At 34.6% G+C, this 19,249-nt stretch overlaps 1 protein-coding gene across 5 annotated transcripts in view; it reads left to right on the top strand.

Moving 5' to 3' along the window:
* The window catches only part of LOC118271795 (MDS1 and EVI1 complex locus protein EVI1-A), a 107,892-nt gene that overhangs the window by 36,688 nt on the left and 51,955 nt on the right, over window positions 1–19,249 (top strand). For 3 of the 5 annotated variants that reach the window (XM_050693932.1, XM_050693931.1, XM_050693930.1), the window contains exon 2: window positions 9,850–9,894. In XM_050693932.1, the coding sequence (XP_050549889.1) occupies window positions 9,850–9,894 (45 nt within the window). Of the gene's footprint in view, window positions 1–9,849; window positions 9,895–11,766; window positions 11,943–19,249 lie in introns of those variants that run through there. The other 2 variants (XM_050693936.1, XM_050693935.1) reach the window with 1 other exon arrangement.

Genomic DNA, 19,249 nt, shown 5'->3' with positions numbered 1-19,249 from the left:
GCATTAGCACTCAAGATACAAGAAGCCGTATGCATCTTCCGCAAGTCTCAACTCTCAATTATACCAACAAAAGGTGTCGCCAGTCTCAAGTAATTGCGTATTTTCGGCCGATGCCTTCCAAGTGTTGAGGGCGAACGATCAAACGCACCTTTGTTTTATCTTCTTGTGACAGGGCGACACCTATCGGGCTTCGTATTTCTTTGTCCAACTTCAAAATGTGTGTGTGACATAACTTCGTCGCTTATTTCTTCTTATTTCCATCGCATTGTGAACAATAATGTTTCTTTGTGATGTTTCAGACATGTTTTTGGGTATACGAAACGCTTTTATTTGCTTATTGACAATAGAAGGTGAAATCATCAAACGACTTTCTATGGTTTTGAATGAAATTTTGATTTTTTTCTTGCCTCTTGATGTTTTTTCTATTGGTGCGTACGTTGTTTTCGTGGTAGTGACTACCTATGAATCCAATTTTGAATCCACCCACTATTAATCACGATGATTGGATGTACCTAATTTACCTATTAATAAGACATGCATAATTAGATTAATTTAATTTGCATTAAAACAAATAACTTATTACTAAGTTTACATACACATCACTATCATTCAACAAAACCAGTACCTAAACTGACACAAATAGCCCATTAGAAAACCGTTTAAAAACCGCATACACATTCAAAATCAATAAATATTAAAACAAAGTGACTCACAACACAACATCCGACAATTTAGGAACGACAAATGTAACTAGGAATGTTTAAATCTAGCAACTTGTTCGTATATTGAAGTGGGCAAGTTTGAGTAGATCATGAGCCAATGTCGTAAAGTCGCCGGTTTACGAGCGACGTGACGGCCGCGACGAAAACGCACGGACATGACGGATCGTGTGTCTCCGCCTTTATGGCTGCAAAAAAACCATGTTGACATCTCTCGTTGTCGAGTTTCGGGTGAAGTGGACCACCTAAGGTGTAGTATTGGTAATTTAATGAATGATTTATTGATGAGCTATGTAAATAAGTTGAATGTAAAAGAGTAAGTTCCTATTGGTTTAGAAAACTATGGTCACTATCAATAGCCGTGGTAGGCTGGAGATCGCAGTTTAAAAGTTTTAGGATTTACAGATTGGCCGGTTTCCCTCAAAATGTGGAAGTCCCTTTGTTGGTTCTTATTACAAGCGCCGGGAAAAGTAAGAGTATGTAGTGAAACTGAGTTATTTTTGTCTTCAATATTGTTAATTAATACTAATTGTGTAATTATATTAAATGGTATCTATTAGTCATAAATTATGCTAGCCATTACTGAAACATGCGGTAAACAATGACATCAATATTATAAATTAGACTTTTATCTGCTTATCAATGCGGACATTTTAATTTATTTTTAATTTAAAATATAGACAACACAAAATATCAGTATCACGATGATTCGGCTATATGTGTCATTACTAACTATAGCTATCAGTTAAGTGTAAAGGTAAATGATAATAAGATAAGTAAGAAATAGGTATTAACCACACCCACGACAAGACCAAAGTAATTCATATAACAACTCTCGCAAAAATATTTATTACAGTGAATAAAGTTTTCAATAAAGAAAACTTATGATATCATTCACAATCTAATGAAAATAAATCATGGCCGCAAATAAAAAAAGAATAAAGCACGAAAAACTTTTTACAAAAACAATAAAAATGACAAATTATCATTTCAAAAAAAGAATGTTAACACCTCCTATGCAGTAGTAATGGGGTCATTATAGATAATGGTTGGAGGCCATTTATTTCATATCTGTATTTGTTCATTCGCGCCCTCGCGGGACATGTGTAACTCTATAATATCATTGTCCCCGGGATTTGGTCCACAATTGCGTGGAACATCAGCGGTGCACCCCTAGTCCGGGACATATGCTGCGGAACCCTGGGGAACTGTAGTTTCGCTTAGAACTTATTCCTTAGACGTTTTTGAAGTTTTGATGAGATAGACGATGGATGTGGATGCTTATTTAAGGAATGTCGATTGCAGCATATTGACGGTTTTATTATACAAGGAATTTTATGGAGGATCATTATGCATTAGGTTACCAAAAGGTTAGTTTAATGTCTATAAACATTTATTTGATCTGAGTTTGTTTCGGCATTTCTTCTCAGAGTAGACCGACCTCATCTAGATTTTTTTTTATAATTTTTGACGAGTAAGAGTACTCTTTTGTAGCCTATTTACAGAAAAATAAAATAATTTCATTTCATTTCACATTATGTTGAAGATTGTTTTAGGAATTTGAAAATCATCCCGAAAATTGATGAGTAGAAGACAAAATAAATCACATTCCAAAATAAATAACCAAACTTTCTTTGATTTGATTGCAAAAACATGGTTTTATTTTATTTTCCCGCAACACCATTACCATCTCCTACATAAAATATGCGCAGTCAATCCCCAATATTATGATATCGTTTTAAATTCGTCAATGCTTCGCTAATTTAGCTTGTGCAATGGGGGAGTCGGAGCCAAATCCCCGTGTCGGACGGCGCAACGCACAGATAAAGGAAAAAAATATGACAACTCTATAATGGCGGATAATGTTCCCGCCACAAATTTGATGTCAGCTTCATTAGTTATTATTATATTTTCTGTTTATATTTTTATGTTTGGAATATTTTATCTTGATGGACATGCACTTGCACTGCACTTGCGACTAATACAAAATGAAGTTATGTTGTCCTGTGTAACAAGTGAATAATTTAAAGATGAATATATATTTTTTTGTGATTTTGTTCGATTTTGTATACCTACTAAGTAAGTATACACCTCTGAACAACTTCGACTGTAATAAAATATCTAATCGAAAAAATGTAGTCGCATTTAAACGACTTTATTAACATCTACACTCGTATGAGATTACCAAAAAGCGACAATCAATTAATCAAATGGACATAAAATTGAAATCCTCTCGCAACGCCAGGATCATTACTCGGGCACGTCTCATCTCCCCAAATCGACAATATCTGTAGAGACGCGTGCCAAGTAATCCCTTAACCCTCCGCCTACTGTGTCGCGTGAGAAGTGAATTAAATCGCCACGGGGTCCGATCGACCACTTAACGGATCGTGTTCGTGTCTTAGGATTGATAGTGCGACGGAGGGTTGTTGAAAGTTAATTCGTGTTTGGTGTCACTGTAGTCACTTTATTACGTGTTAAAGGAAATGCAGTTTTCTTATGAACTTTCTGATCAATGGGGGCGAAAGAAAACTGACGGTTGCAGTTGGTAATGAAATACATTGACTTTTTAATTTGTTTTGTAGAGTTTGTAACGTGACCAGAAGAAGAATACTAATAGGAATAAGAAAGTATAATAATTAGTCATTTAAAGTATATTTTTACTAATAGTCATGATGTCAGATTGGCGACAAACGTTCATTACGAGCGAACCTAGTGTTCAAATTCAATAAATATCAATTTTCGCTAATTGATCAATCAGTAAGCGACAGTAATAAAGTAAACCATGGAAAATTGCCGACAAAATTATGATATAACCGATTTAAGACATTGTCAAAACTTTATTAATCTTTATTAGTACATCGGGCGTGAACAAAAGTGATAAATGTTCGAAAGTTATTGTTCTAAATAATCCTTTCAGTTTACAAAGACGACCCTCTGTCAGGGCGCTGTATTAACCCTTAAATGGTGTTGTGCGGGGGTCGCGCGACACGCGGACTGTCACATTCACAATATAGCTTCATAGTTTATTATAATATTTTCGTTCAATATTGCCCTCATTTCCCCTCAGTAGCTTTACACGTTACACACTACTGAATTTATAAAGCGGTCACTTTTATTATGGTTCCCAGTAAAGCATTTATGTTATATCAAGATTTTGATATAAATATTAATGTGTAGGTAATCATTTATTATAGAATATACATTTTGTTATTGTCATGAACTGCTGTGCGTTTCATGAATAATTACTGATTAATCAATTATACTAAAATGATTCAAATATTTTATATTTTTTTATTTGCAACAAAATAAGTGTTGTATAAAAAAGTTTTAGCAATAAACCGCAATACAAAATCCGCCAGTGCGAACAGTCGCGCCCTTGTATGATCCGCGATGACAATAAATCATGTAATTTGGCGACGAAATACGAATTCCGCATCCTGGGCCGTATTACTGCCATGGGTGGATTTGTACTGTTCATATGACAGCAACATGCGGTTATTACTAGAATTACAAGAATATGACAATTTATACCCCGAACCATATTACATTTGGGGAGTTTACTCATATGATCAACTGTAAATCTCGTTGCTTAAGGGGGAAAATGGATTTGTCATATTCAGGAAAGGGCTGCACGCAAATCTACTTGAATATTCTGTTTAAATTCACATTTAACAAGCATTCCGTGGAAACTAGCGTTTGTGTTTACACATCAAGATTTCCTTCAGTAGTTTCTAGTGCGGCTATATCAGAACATAGGTAGTGGAAGTCATAACAGTGTATATGTAAGCCGATCGATGTGGCTGGAATGGGTACATACACAAGGCGGAACAATAGGCCAAGGCGTCGACACAATGGACAATGCCCGTACCTTCGATACGATAAATACACTCATCTAACGTTTGTCTGTGTGTGTGTCGATATGTGTTTTATATTGCATAACGCTTATGTTTGTTTGGTTTCTACTAACAATACTGCTAAACTCATGTCTAACTTTATGTTATAGAATGTTCCTTTACGAATGCTAGCACAAAAGGCACACCTATGCGTCAAGTTATGCGTACTCTCGTATCCATGTAATAATTGTCCACGAGTGAACTCGCATCAGGTTTATTTTCGGTAACAAATTCATAAAACTATATTGGCTCACAGATGTCCGTAACGCTAAAGCTCGCATTATTGAAGGCGTGGTTCTGGTAGATAAGTAGATTTGTGACAGTACGGTAACGACACACATAAATTTGTACGGACAAACACCGTTACGCGGCTTAGCTTCCTGGCAAACAAGGGCGCCGGGTCCGAATGATACCACCGCGCGTTTGAGGGTTACTCTTTATTAGCTCCGAATATGCTACTAATATTGCTAAATAAATATCATAAAAATATTATTGGCTCGAATTTTTGTAAGGAGGTTTTTATACGCTATCGTATTTTAGTTTTAGGATTGCAGTAGAAAGTCCTTTAACCACTTTTATCCAATCTCTTTTCATCTTATTCGGCAATAGAAGAATAAAAGGTAATGCTAAGTTCTCTGACCCTCCGTACGAAATGACCTTAGTACATCTGACACCATACAGGAAGACTATCGTTGCAAGCGCGTGCGCCGACCGGTGTGCGATCACAATGCAGCGGAAGACGCCGCCCTCAGCAGATGGCGCTCCTATACCAACTTGAAACTGGTTTCTAATAAACGCGGTATTATTGACCCCCGATTTGACGGCTGTTATTATTCGTAATCTTGAGATGCCACGTGTCTTATACATCAGCTTTTTTAGGGTTAATTATCGTGTTCTATAATAATTGTGTCGTGTTCATGGTTCAGTTGGGTATTGCATATTCATAATTTTAAAAGTGAGACATTTTTTGGGGGCTTAATATTATGGTGCACGTTTCCAAATTATATGTATTCTATTGAATTTTTTACCTTTTTGAAACAGCGACGATAAACATTTACTATAAGAAAAACATTTTCATTCATAACTTTAGTGTTGCGCACTTATCTATGTAACAGTTTATATCTTTTGTGTTCCAAGCCAAACGATAAATAATCTTTTTTTAAATTTGTACATTTTGGGTGCACAACAGATATGATAACAATTAATTTATTAGCGTACAGTAATTTTATTAATAAAGATTTCACCTAAAAGTGTATCCTACTCGTGCCTAATTAAAGCGTCTCCTTCACCCAAAACAAATTCGGAAACCGATTTCCGACAGTTGCGTTAAGCACGCGACATACTAGCAACGCAGCAACACGCACACAGACACACGAAGATAAGAACACGCGCCAATTCGAGTGGCGTAATGAATGTGCCCTAAAATAAACCGCTCCACAATACAACCATCTTGTATTACACGACTTTGTATGCAGAGGAAGTGGGAGGCAGCTGGCTGACTTCTTTTCTTCAATCCGTAATGATGGTTTGTAGACCTCAGCGTTCGGCCTTTGTTCATTTCTCCTGTCGCGTGCCTCACTGTATTATTTGACTAAGTAGGTGGAAAGGTGTTCATGAATGTACCGTTGAGCGTCTCAAGATGTTTTGATTTGATAGCGAGGGTTGTTTCCAAACCCGCGCAATTATAACTATTATTACATACAGACATGTTATACATATTATGCCGATGTTCCTTAAATTACTGTCCTACTGATAGGAATGCAGATTACAAGGAATCCAGTTAGATAGTGGCAATGCGGATTGATGTGGATTTACTTGGAACAGATAAAAATAAAACGATGAAATGATGATGATTTAGCAAAATGATCGGAAGTGTTACGTCAAATTGTTTATCCTCAATTTATCTATGTATGTACTGAATAAAGATAAGTAAGTTTCTAGACTAAAACACATCTTTGTTTTTGATCGTCTGATTGAAAATCGTTACGGGGAAAGCCAGAGCCCAGTAAATGCTGTTCGACCATTGTGATAAAACGGCCTTACAGAAAACTGACGTGAGACAACGCTAGAGCTGTGTTTCGTTGTGCAAATGAGGTTACCGGAGACTCAATTACCCCTCTTCCCAATCTCCGATTCCCCAACAACCCTTAAATACCTAACCCCTAAAAGGCCAGCAACGCACTTGTAACGCTTCTGGTGTTTCGGGTTTCCATGGGCGGCGGCGATTGCTTATTAGGTGATCCGACAGCTCGTTTACCGGCTAATACCAGAAAAAATCTGCATAGAATCTGTACAGTGTGCCAACTGAAACGTTTTAGGGAATTAGTTTATTAAAAACAGTCTTATATTGTACCACAAACTGCTCAATCTAATTCAGGACGTTAAAAGTTAAACTATTAAATAAATATTCCAACGCACAATATTCAGTTTAAGTTAAAAAATACGGTTGACCTTTTATTTTAATGACCACAATCGTGAAACAGCTGCCTACTTACGTATTTACCTACTTAGAATACAAACATAAACAACGTATTTTCAAAAAAATATGGAAAATCACATCTTACCTGAAAAACATGAATTATTTGTTACTAACACGCTTGTAATCTAAAGCCGAAAATACGTGGATATTAAAATAGCAACTTGTGACAATAATACTCCTTATTCCAATGTACTTAAGTACATATAAAAATGAATCGAATATCAAGATTAGTTTTATCTTTGTTTCAGTACATTTACAGGCAAAGATAATGGCTGAAAGATAGCGATAAAGGGGCCTTGTTCATTCAGAAGGATTTGTATTTTCCGATTCACACCTGGCAAGTTACGGCTAGCGTCATATCAAACGAATGCTTATACAACGCTAGATTACTATCAGTTTCCTGAGATATAGATCAAATACGCAACTATCGACAAAACTATTGTAGGTTTGTTGTACAATAAAGCTCATTTTCCTATTTACAAGGTTTGTCGACGTGTCAATTGTAGGTTTTGTTTGTATTTTTAATAATTGCACAACTCTAGGTAATTTTTGTGATGTGGGTGTGTTTATTGTAGGATTATTTGTAATTCATTCGAACATCAGGTGATTTTTTTATTGTGATAGGCCTAGCGGCACTGTGGAGGTTTAAGTGCGGTAAAATCACACACGCCCTAGTTTTTTCCTCAAAAAACTAGGCACCTTTTGAAGGTCAACAAAAAAAAGGCTTTTGGCTTATACACTACAGGCTAAAATCAGACAGTCATCAAATAACTAAGGTGAAAGTTAAATTTTCACTTGAACTAATTGACAGCCTTTCAGGAATAACTTTTTTGTGTCATTAATTTTGATCTAGAAGAGAAAAATATGGGACTAAATTGTCTCCTTGATCCCTGATCGCTGTTACCTATAATTATGGGTTGTATGTTAAAAGGGCTGTAAGTGGGCGGGAATAAAGTGTTATTGAATTCTGTGAAATGTACAAATACGCATTTTCTCATAATAAACAGGTAAACAAAAATAATCTTTGTGACGTTAACGTAAAACATTATTTATCTCATTAAATTATGAAGTATCATGGCTAACGTCACAAGACAGATGGTTGTATTCGGATAAGATTAAAAGGAGCAGAGTTCTTAATTTTTGCACATGATTACTTACATAAGTTGCGTGTTTTACGGGGATTTTTGTGTATTTTAAGGAAAATTACAATTTATTTCATTTTTCTACGAGAGTTTATAATAATCAAATGAATCCTCCCGCCATGGGTATAGCGAGGAGGAGTGTTTGATTCTTATTCACTAAAAGTCACCCAGTTTCTACTCCTGCTATAACCCGGGGCTCTGGAAACCCTTGCGGTTGTTCGCAGCCGTAAATTCAATGTATGGTCAACCAACCAACCAACCAACACTGGACTTGATGAGTCACCTGCTAAACATTGGCAACCAAGCTTTCTTTGGAGGTAGAAATAGAAAGGGATGTGCTCAGCAATCAACGTCTTCTAATGACTGTAGGTTTAAATGAAAAAAGTAGTTCAATGCCTGAAAGGTAAATTATTTGTGAGCCTGATTTAGTGCTCGAGACTTTGTTTGGATCTAGAAGTTTTTTAATTGAAGGCAAATAATTATACTCCTTTCAAATTCAAAATTCTTGTTATGTTTTTGAGTCTCCGATGTTTAGTCAGTTTTAGTAAAATTTTGTTTGGTTTCAAGCCCACTATCATTGTAGTAAAATACGCGCCAGTTTTTTATTATCAGTATTCGTACTATCAGCCGACGATAACCATTGATTACATTGATTACAAACTGCCAAACAGATTTTGTGTTTATGTCAAACAATATAAGTATGGAAATGGTCACTAGCTAATTTTATATCTCTGATTTGTTTAAGAAACGCGTCGCTGATATGGCTAAAGATTCATACGAATTGTTCGTGAATAATGTCATTATTTGAAGTTGAATTTATGTAGAAATTATTATTATTATCATTGATTTGGTAAAATGATGCAATAAAGTGAATAGATGGATGATACTGGTATTTCCTTTTTGTTGTGTGATGAAACTACATACATATGTATATTCGATGTTTGTTTTATTTCGGCTTATTTAGTTTCGTTTTTGCCAGTAAATAGATGAAAGTGTGATAAAGTTCTTGGTCAAGAAAGCAGCAAAATGTAATTTAAACCAAATTCCATGGTAGCTCAATAAAAGATAGTTGAGAACACCCAACACGACTCGTGTCTAATGTGTTGGCAAAACGTTTTAGTTGGCTTATTGTACCGGCAATTTGCTGTAATTATCCGGTTAATATCCTGCACCCTCTTCAGTGCTTGTCGGTGCCAGCACATCACTGAATGCACTCGAATAGATAATAAGAATATGCACAATGCTCAGGGTAATCACGGTTATAAACCAACTTTCAATTTGTAATAGTAGCTAGAATAAGAAACCTACCGCAACGGCCGAAATTAATAACTGATCTCAAAGTATTTTTCATTATACAATAAAGTATAGTGTCTTCAAAAATCAAGCTCAATTGTTCGATGAGACCAATTTTGGATTGAAATCGATTAGTAAGTTCAGTCCTTAGTTGGCTTTTATGCCTCTCATCATAATAGTAGAAGAAAAACTAAATGTGTCATGGGGACTCTACCGTCAATACTGACGATACAAGAAATATTGTTACTCAATACGAGCAAAGAACGATGCATTTCTAAGCTCTATAATTATTAACTCTAATTTATGTATTTTTGTTTTAGGCCAAGAAGAAGATGGCGAACCTTTAGCAAACGATGACAATACGGGTGAGTCTAATACAAGAACCACTTCATAGGCATTATTATTTCGTCATATTCTAAAATAATAAAATTACGCCCCGCTACGTCACCTAATCAAATAATCCGATCTAATAAATAAAGAGTATTTAATCTTAGCCACTATGAACACAATAATACGGGTCATATTGATCAATTTCTCATATTAAGCGAAATTATATAAAACATACCGTTATCATTATTGATACCTATTTAATTTAATGTACCTAAACAATATATATTGTGCTTATCGCTTAAGCTTATCGTAATTAATATGTACGTAGGTGTAGGTATATTATATGTGCCGTTAAGTGGTACTTCAATATGTTTTTATTTCGGTGATTTTAGGGTGATTTTGATAGCAAAATTAATTTGACATCTTTCAAGGCTTTTTTTAAGGGGGGAAAATCATCCAATGACTTCTCCCGCCTTGGGCTAGGTGAGAGGGAGTGTCAGACTCTTACCGACTATAAACCATTGCGTTCCTACTTTTGCCCTTCGAGCCGGTAGGTACTCCGCAGCTCTGGATCAGGCATCAGCCCTACTGGGCCCCATCTGATCTTTCAAGGCTAGTTAGATAATTTTCACGGAATTTTTAGGACTTTATTCATATTCAAGTTTATGATTTGTAAAAAGAGTCAATTTCCACGAGTCTTTTATTACCCGAGTGCCAAAATGAGGGTTATTAATAGTGGCTCGTTTAAAAGCTATGCATTGGTTAGTGATAGAACTCTGTTACAAATATAGAAAAGCTGCCTTAACATAAACCTATATCCCTATACTTCATGTAGGTAACACATTTATATAGTTTTCCTATGTGAACTTGAACTGCGCTACGTGTCATGAGACACGTAGTACGCAATGCCTAAGCCATTCCATGGCTGTACTGTTACTATATCATTTTATTATTACATTGAGGCTTTAAGTAAAGTGTTGAGAGCTATCTTTTTTATGAGATAAGCCGGTAGAAGATAAAAATTTAAGGGTTGTTGGGGAATCGGGGATTGGGAAGGGGGTAATTAGGCCTCCGATAACCTCATTCACACAACACAAGCGGTTTCACGTCGGTTTTCTGCGAGGCCGTGGTACCACTTTGGTCGTGAAAACTCATTCGTGCCGAAGCATGGCTCTCCCACACTTAAATCTTAAAACGTGAAATGTTGCCTCTTAATCATGATGTTAGTCTTAAGTCCGAATCCACGTGCCAGTTTACCAGATTAACATAATAATATGATGATTACAAATATTTATTTACCGATCATATGAAAATTGGCACAAAATCAATAGTTGGTTGATTCACTAGGCTCTCCGTTATTAGTAAGATTATTTTTTTCTCTCAGTAGCAAAAATTTAACATATTTTTTAAGGTTTGATGTTTTTTTTTAGTTTCGTTATCAAATTAATATATTTTGTCAGTGGACTATCAGTTTTCACACATATTTCTGCTGTGAAACATACTTTTACTTGTGGTCCATCTTCCATTGGAAGGGAGACAAAAAAGTGACATACGACGCAGATTTTGTGTTAGTAGGTATGTAGATATTTTCCGTGGTTTACACGTGTGACGTGTGTCGCTATAAACACACCTACAACGCCTAATCTTTTTATCAACACTCTTCAGAATAAAAACAAATCGAAACTTTCCCACATTTGAGTGCAAAATTTTGGAGTGAAAAGGTGACTTTATGCACCACACTCGGATGCGGTGTAACCAAGTCCCAAAGCCCCTCGTTATCACCACATTAATTTTCATTAGTATAGTTTTTCTTTAATTTATCAGTGCTAACGTGAAATGCTCGGCTCCGATTATGTCAATGATGATTACATATCATTCTTTGTCTAATCTATACTGTGATATCTTTGTCTACGTGCCCGATTTTGCCTCAGTGATGAGAAGTCTGGTGGAAGTGAAAAGTTGTCTTCTCTGTTCTTTTTCTATAAAGAATTTCTATTGTTTAATCTGTAGACTGTATTTGTTAATTTGTTACGGCAAATCCTATTTGAAAGTGGGTGTCGATACCATTGATAAACTCAGCGCGGTGAGTTTTTATAATTTTTATTTTTATTTGTGTTTTTATTTTTGTGACTTTTTTGTTATTGTGTGTGAATTTGGTTTTGAAAATATTACAGTGTGTTCGTTTTAGGTAATGTTTAGTTTTATCGTTGCATAATAATAGTTAATTATTAATTAATTAGTGTGATATTATTACTTATTAATAGTTAAAAACATTGACATACTGTTTGTTTTAAAATATTGATTCACTATATATTGAATGTAGATATATATCTATGAATATCTAAACGGTAAATATTTTACTACGAAAATTTTTATTCATTTAAGTATGTTTTATACTTTTGGTTAAATCTAACAAAATATAAACATAGTTTTGTTTTTTACATTTTTTATTAGCAAAGCTTACAGGCATTCTTATTAATCATTTACACACAACAATGTTCTTAGGTTTTTTTAAGTTCAGATGCATTTATTTACAAACACAGGTAGATTCATATTGCCATCATACTCGGAACAACAAAGTTAGAATTTGTTCATTTACCACTAAAATAAATAAATGTGGAAAGGTTTGAATCTATTAATTATTTTTTTTTAGTTTGGCATACATACATATTAAATAGTGTAACCATAATATCCATTTAACATAGCTGTTAGTTTTCCTAACAAAGTTTGTTTGTTTCTATGTTTATCCGTTATTCAAGCTGAAACTACTGAACGGATTTTTGATGAAGTTTGTTACACATATAAGGTATGAGCTGACTTGGGTGATAGGATACTTTTTATCCCACGGGAACTCGGGCGAAGCCGCTGGCAGAAGTTAACTTATCAACTTCTAACATATAAACTTAATTTCAACAACAACATCAACAGCCTATAAGGCCACTGCTGACCAAAGGCCTCTTCTCACACGGAGAAGGTTTAGACCAAAGACTTAATTTCCCAGCTAGGTATTATTTCAGACTTAAGTTAATCTGAGTCTAACGTAAGGTGTGACTAAACGTGGTGTGATGTTATCGATCGCCATATTAGATAACGGTCACGTTCCATTCCTTCTTTTATCTTTACTAAATAATATTTCTTAGAAATGATTTGGTATTCGGACGTGAGTTGCTAGTTTTCGGAAATCTTGTAGGTAAAAGATTTAAAGATTTGGAAACTTGGATAGGTAATTAACAAATACATAATACTTAATATAACTTTATAAAATAGATGGATTTTATGGGGAACTCACTAATTTGGATGTGTCAATATATGAGGATTAGATTTTAATGAAACTTGAGTTTAAGGTTTACTTTTAAAGGATTTTAGAAAAACATGTTAAGCTGTGGTTGATTTTAAAGGAGTTTCTGAATGAAAGTAAAAATGTTTTTAGAAGTTCATGCAATGCAAAAATAATACATTATTATTGAAAGAAGCGCTCATTTAATCTTTTATATTGTTTTGATACTAATACATATTTGACTGTTGAATGAACTATAGCTATCAGAATATTTGTTATTTTTCTATCGTAATATGTAGTCACAGTGAGCAACATCAATAGACTTGAATCGAAGTTTAGACGATAAGATATCTTACATAATTTGTTGGACTTTCCAAAAAAGTGTTATGTATTCGTAGTTGATAAATCCTATATCTAACGTACTGCGTAGTAAATAGGATAAAATAACCATTGTATAAAATTGGTCCTTTAGTCTTTCTTTCGATACATCATTAGTGAATTGTGTATCTGAAAACCAGTTTATTAACAATCAATTAAAAAAACCCATCATTACAATATGTAACAAACAATATATCTTACGAAATTAGTTTTTTTATTAATATATTTGTATAATTAGGCTATTGTTCTAGACCTCGTTTAGGCCTACTCGTAAATTCCCAATTTGTTCCAACCTTGTAGATATTTTAAAAACCTTTATTTGAACCTGAATGATTGTTAATTTTCCTGTTAGCGTTTTCCGTATAGGCATAGTATTTATTCAGATACCTATACATTTTAATTGAATGCAGCTTGTAGGCCATTATTCACAATTATTAATCGTATATATTATAATATGCTATGACGTCACTCCAAGTGAATCCAAGGTATAAACACATAGATAACAGTTTGCAGGAAAATAACATGTTCTCGTACGTTTAATAATTTCTTTGAAAAATTTTAATTACTGCTAGATAGTTTATCAAATGATCTTTCAGCTGAGGAAAATATTTTTATCAGTATTAATATTAGAAACTAGTCAAGTTCCTATTCAAACAGTTACGTAAGTAAGTTGATAAATAATATTTAAAGCTCTACGAAGAGACGAGTGGAAAGAGAGTAGGGAGGCTTTTGCCCTGCAGTGGGACAACCAAGGCTGAAAATAAATAAATAAATAACATGATTTTATTGTAACTTTCGTTAGACATACTAAATTAATTACCAGTAGCAGCGCGACAATCGCCGCGTCGTGTGTCGTGGAATGCTGCTTATGAATATGAGCCTCTAGCATGGCTTGAAACTAGTCGAGTTCCTCGTCAAAACATAACGTGAGTAAGCCGATAACATAATAATTAATAAATATTATTATTTAAAGTAGCATCTTGACAAGTTAAGAAGCAGCTTGAATGAAAGACTTAAAATTAAAATTGGATAATAATAATACGTGACCGTAACGAACTAAATTTTGAACAAACATTGAAATAAATATATTATTTATATTTAAGAACATTTTTGTCAACATAAACGTAACAACAATCCATTGTTCCTATTATAAAACAGTGATCAATAACAGGAATCCTTAGGTTTCATAGCTCGATAGTAAAATGTGTCGTGGATTGATTCTCTTCCCGGTCGTAAGCGAGTGTCATTAAGTGTGGCTCGTAAAACCGTGGTCGCGGTCGCGTCCATCGGAATGCAACGAAAGGCACGCCCGCTACCGATAAACTGGCTTCTGTCTTATGTTGCCACGCTATTATAGCTCTTATTGACGGTTCTATTTGTTTTATATAAAATATATTGTAAGAAAATCTATGTGTGTTATGTAATGTTTTAATAGTGAGTGATGGACAATGTACTGAACGCAGAAGCGATAGGAAAAGTTTTTCATGTATACTTGAATAGTTTGAGGGATTTTATAGATAAAAGACGATGTTGTGCCTTTTTTTAAGGGCGTTACCTAAATGTATGATTTTCCAAATGTTCTAAAATTGCACTGGAGGAAAGGTTATTAAAGGTGAGACACATACAGTTCAAGTGACAATAAAAAAAGCAGTTGAAATCTATCATTGCCAATAAGCTGCCTTAACGAAAAACTTGGGTATATTTTAATTGCATTCACCTGGCAACAGGGTTCGATACACAGCCTTCTGTCTCGGTACTAATAAGCGCCTCCTCGCTTCCTTTCGCTCGCCTCACTTTACGAGTTGTGCTCTAAAGGCTCATTCGTCACGGGGCCTAATTAAAATATGCAGGCGTTGTCTCGGGCCACGGCGAACTTTGATAACCTGCAGGAAATATGAGCTGAGTTAGCTTAGGTATATGTATTATTTATTATGTATATAGTTACCAGGAGTTTCTAAGATATACTGAGAGTGAGTCTTGTGTTAAAAGAGTTGAGTCAATCGCTAAAGATGGAGTCGTTCACCACTAAATTCATAGAGATAAACGCAATGTTTGGTGGTAGTTAAAATGTGACAATTTATCTTTTAAAAACCAACGCGTTGTTTGGTTATTTAACTAACATTACAGTTATCATATTTATCAAAATATTTTCAAACAAAACGATGTCACCATTGAAGTTACACTTCAACTTGATACCAAATGTCCTAGTTTTAGTTGATAACTGAATATTACAAGGTGAACGTGGTAACCTACGGTAATGCTAGTGATGTTATGTTCTTATCATTTATTCGGGAGTGATATTATACGGTTATGATATAATGGGCGTATATTCCCACTTAACACGGTACATAGGGGTGGCGCGTGCAACAGTTTTACATGAGGACCACCACCAATTAGAAGCAATATCAAAACCAGCGGCTGAAGTGCCATCATTATCTCGGGCATCGCACGCAAAGCTAACTCTTCCTCCCCTATCATTAGGCATAAAATTCCATAAAATATTCATGGGTTTTTGGAGACAAGTGGAGTGAGCAATCCTGGAGTATGGGGTTGGAACATAGTTAAAGCGTTTAGGTCGAGAGCCGTCGAGTACCTTCAGCCTTTTGTGGAGTTTTCTATCGTTTTGGTGGGTTTGTGCGTCGGAGCTATTTTGTCAATTCGTGGGGGAGCGTGTTTCGTTTTGACAACCCTTGAATGAGGTGCCTAGGGATGTGGAAAATTGTCGAACATTATGTGCAGTTTATGTAACATCTATTAACCCAACAAACGAACAGGATTTCATATTATTAAATGGATCTTATCATATATAACTACAAGACAACAACACAAAATCGTTGAGTAAGATTTCACAAAAAGGTAACTTCGCGTTTTTCCCCTAATATGACAAATAGCATGAGTTCATGCATGAATGCATAAAGCAGTGGTTTTAGTTACGGATATAATCTAATCTTAAATACGCATCAATAAAACTGATAAAACCTTCAAGTAATACAACATCGTCATAGGATGGTAAAACCAAATACATTACCTATTAAAGAAAAAAATGCTTCCTTTGATGTTTACAAAGAAAGGTCATATTTAGTAGAAGGCTAATGTACCGTAAGATTTAAAGTAAGTAGGAATGTAGACGCAATAGAGGGTTACCGATGTATTAATATCGTGAACGTTACTGTACCTAACGACTGTATAAAAGCATTGAAGCATAAGCGCACTGATTGGATACCTATTTCTGATTTAATAGGATCCGCATATTTAGATATCCGCGGTACGTGAGCGATGGATTGCGAATGGAAAATATACACACGATTCCACACAGCGCAGCACTATCAAATGCCCGCGATGCAATATGAACTTTATACTTGTGAGATAAAGATTACAATAGCGTATAGCGCTATGACAATAGTGATAGTTTCCGCATACTTACTGTTCATGTGTGCGTGTTGTATTTTTCACGGTTGCGATTGGCGAATCGCAGTGCTCTTTTAATGTGTTTGCGTGAAATTTTAATAATTGACGCATTCTTTTTGCGTTCAGAGAATACTAGTGATAATTTGATAAAATATTCTGATATCTACATAACGATTTTATGTAACTATACAAATAACAATGAGTCAGTTTGTTAGATCAAAATATATTTTTGAAAACAAAACAATAATATTGCGTTGTAAAATTAGGAACTTAAGGCTTATCTTTCCACAAATAAACCTTGGTATCGTCTTCGTATCTGTAGAATGTCGTACGGTATCATCACCGAACTAATTTTGTTTATCGTGCATGATTCGACGATAAACAGATCCGTGTACTTAATTAACTTTGGTATGCAATTACGTTTTATAATCATAAAACGTAATTTTTCCATTCCATTTTTATTCTTCTCCGTCAGACATTATCCTATCAACACCTTCCTTATTTTCTAAACAATTTGTGTTACTAACAATGTGGTCACGTAGTTAACGAAAACATATACTTCTACGTATTTTCAGATCATATTTGGAAGTTTGTCAGCTAATTATCCTTAAACTGCTAAATATAATTTGATAAATTTTGGCACACGGATAAACTCTTTAACTAGTACACAAAATAAAATGTAGGATGTTTCATTAAAATATATTAAATTATAAAGACTATTTGTATATAATACTTTTGTAAGAATAATAATGGGAAAAAATGGGTTCAATTAAAACGATTCTCCCCATTCAGTTCTTCCCATATTCCGACATAATGGGAACAAACTCTTATATTAAACTGTGACCATTGTACTGGGTCTTTGTTCGTTTTTATTGTTTTACCCCGTTCCATTGTGCCCAGAGCACCATTGATAGGGAAAAAGATATAAATTTAAATAATAATTAGTTTGAATAGGCCTATGTACGATAGGTACTTGAAAATGTATAGATTTCTTGTGTTTCATTAAATTATCAGGAGATATTTTTAAGTTATCAGTCATGATCACTTCAGTGCAGGGCAAATACCTATCTATGTTCGGTTATTTTAAACCAAGATACCACATACTTACATATTACTTATACCACTTATTATACCTATTTCACTATTTTAGTTAACTAAAACCACCCGTGATTCAAGTATAGTAACTTGCGTATGACGTTCTTTATTATTATTTTTATTTTATTATTGTAAAACGTTGCCTCACACTAGGATTTTTGTCGTGGGTGCCTTTACAAATATACAATTTCACATACACATAACACACAGACCCGAAACAACTGTTTATGGTTCACACAAAGACTTACTCCGTGCGGGAATCGAAGCCACTAAATGTTACGCGTCAACCAGTTGCCCAGACACCGCGCCAACCGTGTAGACTTAACTAGATAAATTAATTTATAATCGTACAAATTTTGCGATTAATAAATGACTCAGTTAATGTATCTACAATAATTACCTATTTACTTTTGCGCATAAAAACTTATCTGTGTCTACCTACCTGTAGTTTAGTTTTTAATTGTAATTACCCTAATATGTATGTTTACGTATTTTCCGCTGTTAAATAGGTTTATTTAATTCATGAATAATTATGAATCACCACATTGCAGTAGTACCAACGAAAGTTGAAAAATGATAAAAAAATAACAAATATGTATATTATATCATACATAATATAATAATTATTATCTTTATAATATAACTTTCTTGAGACTAAATGTAGCTAAATTTAACCTCTTTGAAAATTTGAGGCCCTAGCGTGGTTCAAAACTAGTCGAATTCCTCGTCAAACAGAAACATGAGTAATTTAAAAAATATAATATATACTTAAAAACTTTTAATCCCGATTCTACGACAATAGATACCTATCAATCCTTAACGATAAAATACTTTTTTTAAATCACAAACTTCTCTACACCAAACACAAAAACAAAAAACCCACACCACAATATTTACCCACAAACTGGTGGGAAATTTTCCCTCACTTGTTACATCACTAGTCATCCAATTATCTGAATGAAAACGATGATTAACTTATTCAATCGGGTTATAATCAAAATGGCCGTGGGCTATTTGCGACGCGGTAGAACATGGGTATCCCTGGTTCTGCACGTGTCTAGGGGTGGGAGGAACCCCCCACCGCCGCCGGCTATACGAAATTAATTTCAAGTACACTGCAGGATTTGTGTACATTGCCTGTGTACTGATATCCGGATAATAGAGGCGTAGCTGCGCGTTTTGAATTTTGATTGTGGTTTGCAGGTAAACATTAAAAGGATTTAGGACCGTAT

Source organism: Spodoptera frugiperda, chromosome 5, assembly GCF_023101765.2.
Source record: "Spodoptera frugiperda isolate SF20-4 chromosome 5, AGI-APGP_CSIRO_Sfru_2.0, whole genome shotgun sequence".
NCBI classification, from domain to species: domain Eukaryota; kingdom Metazoa; phylum Arthropoda; class Insecta; order Lepidoptera; family Noctuidae; genus Spodoptera; species Spodoptera frugiperda.
This window is presented reverse-complemented; position numbering and strand designations above follow the sequence as displayed.